Source organism: Silurus aristotelis, assembly GCF_946808225.1.
Source record: "Silurus aristotelis genome assembly, chromosome: 4".
Lineage (NCBI taxonomy): Eukaryota > Metazoa > Chordata > Actinopteri > Siluriformes > Siluridae > Silurus > Silurus aristotelis.
The window spans coordinates 15,176,056-15,181,434 of record NC_139577.1 but is presented as its reverse complement, the minus strand read 5'-3'; the positions used below and the strand labels follow the sequence as shown (position 1 = coordinate 15,181,434).

At 37.9% G+C, this 5,379-nt stretch overlaps 1 protein-coding gene across 2 annotated transcripts; it reads left to right on the top strand.

The window, feature by feature from the left end:
- Positions 1 to 2,614: 2,614 nt before the first annotated feature.
- LOC310725392 (protein YIPF7) lies at positions 2,615 to 4,981 on the top strand. 2 transcript variants are annotated; one of them, XM_083540318.1, is made up of 7 exons: positions 2,615 to 2,718; positions 2,876 to 2,995; positions 3,093 to 3,232; positions 3,367 to 3,512; positions 3,658 to 3,839; positions 4,020 to 4,347; positions 4,862 to 4,981. In XM_083540318.1, the coding sequence occupies exons 2-6, from the start codon at positions 2,877 to 2,879 to the stop codon at positions 4,180 to 4,182; spliced, it is 750 nt and encodes a 249-aa protein (XP_083396444.1). In that variant the 5' UTR covers positions 2,615 to 2,718; position 2,876; the 3' UTR covers positions 4,183 to 4,347; positions 4,862 to 4,981. The 2 variants fall into 2 exon arrangements, with proteins under 2 accessions (XP_083396444.1, XP_083396445.1); XM_083540319.1 differs by having other exon boundaries at positions 4,854 to 4,981.
- The last annotated feature ends 398 nt before the right edge of the window (positions 4,982 to 5,379 follow it).

Here is a 5,379-nt window from a genome sequence, read left to right as displayed (position 1 = left end):
GTCTTATCTTCTTCTTCTTCTTCTTCTTTCGGCTGCTCCCATTTGGGGTCGCCACAGCGGATCATCCGTCTCCATACCCCCCTGTCCTCTACATCTGCCTCTTTCACACCAACTACCTGCATGTCTTTCCTCACCACATCCATGAACCTCCTCCTTGGTCTTCCTCTTTTCCTCCTACCTGGTGGCTCCATCCTCAGCATTCTTCTACCAATATAATTCATGTCCCTCCTTTGCACATGTCCAAACCATCTCAATCTCACCTCCCTCACCTTGTCACCAAAACATCCTACATGCGCTGTCCCTCTAATAAACTCATTTCTAATCTTATCCATCCTCGTCACTCCCAACAAAAACCTTAACATCTTCAGCTCTGCTACCTCCAGCTCCACCTCCTGTCTTTTACTCAATGCCACTGTCTCTAATCCATACAACATCGCAGGTCTCACCACAGTCCTATAAACTTTCCCTTTTACTCTTGCAGATACCCTACTATCACAAATCACTCCTGTCACTCTTCTCCATCCACTCCACCCTGCCTGCACTCTTTTCTTCACTTCTCTAACACACTCTCCATTACTTTGCACTGCTGACTCCAGGTACCTGAACTCCTCCACCTTTTCCAGCTCTTCTCCCATATGTAGTCTTATGATTCTCCCAAATAGATGTACTTTTTTTATTTGGCAAAAATTTTGCAAATAGCATCTAAATAAAGTTTACTCACGAATGTGTGAGGAAGTGAAGGGTAGGGGTGTGGACCAAAAATCTACCATTAAAGTTGATATTTGATTTTCATTGGTTTTAAACTGTTGGATGGATGACTGGCCTGAAAACACCTCATTCAATGACTAAACATTGTTACACACAACTTTTATGCAAAAAAAAAGATTTCTGATTTAACGTATGATTAAGATTCAATTATGAACACGTGCATTACAATTTGATGGATATTTTAAAAGCACACAGAAATAAGGCAGTACAATGAATGAAGGTAGACTACAACACAAAAAATTTCCTAGATTCACTAAATGGCTAAAACAACCATACGTATGTATTACTTTCTAAATTGTTGGCTGCAATGTTGAAAGCATACAATATTAAAGGATACCTTTGTAAGCTGTAGGTTTAAGATTTCCCTTCACTGGATTTAAGGGTCTCAAACATGTTCCAGCAATACAATGCTGCTGTGCACAAAGTAAGGTTTATCAGTGTATGTTCTGCCAGTGGAAGAACACTCGAATGGCCCTACAGTCACAGTTCCTTCTCAGCTTCACACAGTTGGATGCAGTCTGCTTAGCTGTTTGTGCTATGACTGAAGTTACAGCTATTCGGTCCTAAAAGCTTTAATCTGATTTCGAACTCGTGTATTCTACCTCGGTGCATTCTGTTTTCCTGGTGAGACGATCTTTTCGGCAATCTGGTGAGAAGAACTTTTTGGTCCCCTCAAACAATAGTCTTGTTGACTTGCTGTAATCACAAGCTTTTATTTTTTTATCAGCTGATTGCTGCACCCCAAAAGCTGAAAATGATTTAATATTTGGGTTAATCACCTTCAAAATTTCCTGAGCTGTAGGCCAATTAGCAATTTTATGCTTCAATAAAAATTCAGTTAGGTGTTTCCATTTGACCTCAATCATAGAAACTAATATCTTTTAACAAGTGGTTGCAGTTGTTAAAGAAAATTCTGTACGCAATAGCTTAGGAACAGTAACAGTCAGTTTTAAATTATTCATTAAAAGCACAATAATGTGGTCAAAACTTTAAGATATCTCACAATGGCATGTCCAATAGTAAACTACCATTCAATTAGTCAAAATTATGGGTAAGAATTTTGTATTTGCATCCTCTAATTTGATCAGTAACCAGTTCTTTTAATGGTAAATATAAGAAATACTTTGTCTTAAGATCCCAAAAGAAACACTCAGTCTTGTCTCAGCACAGCTTTCATTAAATGGCAGCTTTGGTGGTGGGTCTATAACATTTACAAATGTATACAGTATTCCATATTTAAGCAGGATTGCACAAGGACAAATGGAGTTTTACTGAACTGAAACAGTTCTGATATATAGCTCAGCAACAAGCACATGTCCTGCAGGTGATCACAGCCATGCAGATATCATGAAAAAGGTACCAATGCCCATAATAAAGTCACTAACAGTACTGTAGTAACAGTTTCAGTGGGATTGTTGCACAGCAAACACTGAGAAGCATGTTGAAATATCCAAATGTGTTTATGCAAAATAATTGCACTTTTGTAACAACACTTGTCCAGTCAAATAGGTGGACATAAACTATTGTATTAATAAGCCATATACAGAGTTAATAAGTTGGAACTCTCTCCAAATGATCTTATCTGTTATGATGTCATTGCTAAAGAGGTTTAAAGTGAATTTTTCAGAATTTTTTTCTTTCTTCTTACCAAACTACATCTATCCAAAGTGTCTTATCATAATGCCGTACTGTAGTAATGCCAGTTTGCCAATTCTGCTTATATAGTTATAAAAGGTTTGCTGTACAAATCATTAAAGCTTTAATTACTTGCATTTTCCTCTGGTACTGTCGGTGTTCTTAGAGCAGTCTGTGTCCTTCTGTGCAAATATAGTTGTCTATAAATAACTCTCCAAATACATATTACTAACAGCTAACAGCTGTCTAAGGCAGAAGGCAGACCCTTACCGATATACCACTCGGAACAGGCCTTTTCTACCGGAGTGTTTAAAGGTACACAAATCAGATATTGATATCATGTAGGCTTTATAAGAAGATTATTGTACTGTAGGTTTATAGTTTCATATTGTGTTGGTAGTTATTTGGTTGTAGATTGTACTAGTCTTTAGATTGCCACCGCAGTCTTCTTTTGTGTTGTGTTGCTGTGTAGAATGGGGGAGTTCAGGCAGTTTGATCAAGACTTCTACCAGTCTGAATATTACATTGATGATCAGGCCCAAGACACATGTGGCTATGACCCAGCATACACCAGTCCACATTTCCAAGATGTGTAAGAGTATTCCTGTTATTGACTTTGCTGAAAATGTATGAACTAATTTTTACGTTTTTTTGTACTTATGACCAACTGTTCATTTTGTCCTTGGCAGAGATTGTAATTCTCCTACATCAGATGCCTATGCCCCATTAACCGATCCACCTTACTCTGAGCAGATGTTTCAGCCTTCAGCTATTCCTGGGGCTAATGAGCACACTGACTCCTTTGAGGAAGAACCTCCACTGTTAGAGGGTAATGCACACACATGTTCAAATACAATTTCCTGGATTAACACCGTTTTGGAATTACATTATTTGATATAAGGGAGAAATGGCTAGAAAGTGAAGTGATGAACAAAGGAAATTATTGTGCATGTGTCTCATTAGAGTTGGGCATTAACTTTGATCACATCTGGCAGAAGACTCTGACTGTGCTGAACCCGATGAAGCCAGCAGATGGCAGCATAATGAATGAGACAGACTTAACTGGTCCTGTCGTTTTCTGTATTGCTTTAGGAGCCACCCTTTTGATGGTATAAATAATTTCCTAGACATTTCATATCATTTAATGAATTACTAACAGTTATTTTATTATGGAGAGTTACTTTATTATGAGTGTAATTAAAGGGAATTATCACAGTGCTTTATTAACCCTTGGTCATTTGCTTCTCTTTACAGGCAGGAAAAGTACATTTTGGTTATGTGTATGGAATCAGTGCCCTCAGTTGTGCAGGAATGTACATTCTGCTGAATTTAATGAGTGTATACACAATATCCTATGGATGTGTGGCTAGTGTATTAGGATACTGCCTGCTGCCCATGGTGGCTCTCTCTGCCTTTGCTATTTTTTATTCCTTACAGTGAGTATCTACAACCACAATCACATATTCATTGTCATAAATGTAACTCAGTGCCTGTAGTTCTGTATTTTCTAAAACCTTTTAATTGACACATCAGAAAGAAATCACATGGAGTTGATTTATTTATTAGAAATCGTGATTAGTATGTAAATTATTCTTTTTGTGTGTGTGTGTGTGCAGAGGGGTTTTGGGCACACTGCTGGCCTTGTTTGTGATTGGCTGGTGCAGTCTATCAGCTTCTAAAATCTTTACTTCTACTCTGGATATGGGTGGACAGCAGCTGCTGGTGGCGTATCCATGCATACTGCTTTATGGAGTTTTTGCCCTTCTCACTATCTTTTGATTATCCAAATAAAACGTTTTGAAACATCTGAAACCCAGTTTTAAACGGCTCACGAACTAAGTTTCTTGAATTGTGTTTGGAAAAAAAAAACAAGTGGGGATTCATCATAATTTTTTAAAAATTTGGTAAAAAGAATGATGTTATACATCTACAGTATAACATACAGTACAGACCAAAAGTTTGGACACACCTTCTCATTCAAAGAGTTTTCTTTATTTTCATGAATATGAATGGAATTATATATTGAATTATATACATAACAAAAAAGTGTGAAACAACTGAAAATATGTCATATTCTAGGTTCTTCAAAGTAGCCACCTTTTGCTTTGATTACTGCTTTGCACACTCTTGGCATTCTCTTGATGAGCTTCAAGAGGTAGTCACCTGAAATGGTCTTCCAACAGTCTTGAAGGAGTTCCCAGAGAGATGCTTGGCACTTGTTGGCCCTTTTGCCTTCACTCTGCGGTCCAGCTCACCCCTAAACCATCTCGATTGGGTTCAGGTCCGGTGACTGCGGAGGCCAGGTCATCTGGCGCAGCACCCCATCACTCTCCTTCTTGGTTAAATAGCCCTTGATGCCTTCAGTGTGACTCTACAATTTTCATAGTCATGAAAATAAAGAAAACTCTTTGAAGGAGAAGGTGTGTCCAAACTTTTGGTCTGTACTGTAGGTCTTAAGTCATCTGACATCTTGAGGCTTTGAATGCGCTATTATTACTGTATTATTATTACTGCTTATGTAACACACAAAATAAACATGATCACCATATCCATGTGATTGAAATATATTATGATAATATTCTATATGATGCATTTGTAACAAGACTTAAATTTTCATGTTCAAGTTCATGTATACTTACCTTCTCCTGAACACATGACCTTTTACTGCATTTTAACTTTTGTTCAGGGTTACACAGACATCTGTTAGACCTAGTCAGGTAGCTCATGAACTTAAACTGCAGTTATGTGAGATAATCTCCAAACAGATCTGCTCTCTTTCTCGCTTTCTGTCTTGCTCTACCTCTCTCACTCTATCTTTCTCTCTATCTCACTTATAAATAATTAAGGGGCAAACGATATGCGTGACCTTCTGATCTTGTGCATAATTTAGCTTGTACATGTGGAGGAGGTGCAGAAGGTGTGTAACCTTGCACAGTTCCTCAAGGAGGTGAAGTAAACATTCACTTTTGTATTCAC

Excerpts from the sequence above, each read along its gene's own strand:
- LOC310725392 (XM_083540318.1), top strand. The coding sequence starts at position 2,877 with ATGGGGGAGTTCAGGCAGTTTGATCAAGACTTCTACCAGTCTGAATAT. Across the intron at positions 3,233-3,366 it reads AGAACCTCCACTGTTAGAGG|AGTTGGGCATTAACTTTGAT; the intron begins GTAATGCACACA and ends GTGTCTCATTAG. Across the intron at positions 3,513-3,657 it reads TAGGAGCCACCCTTTTGATG|GCAGGAAAAGTACATTTTGG; the intron begins GTATAAATAATT and ends TTCTCTTTACAG.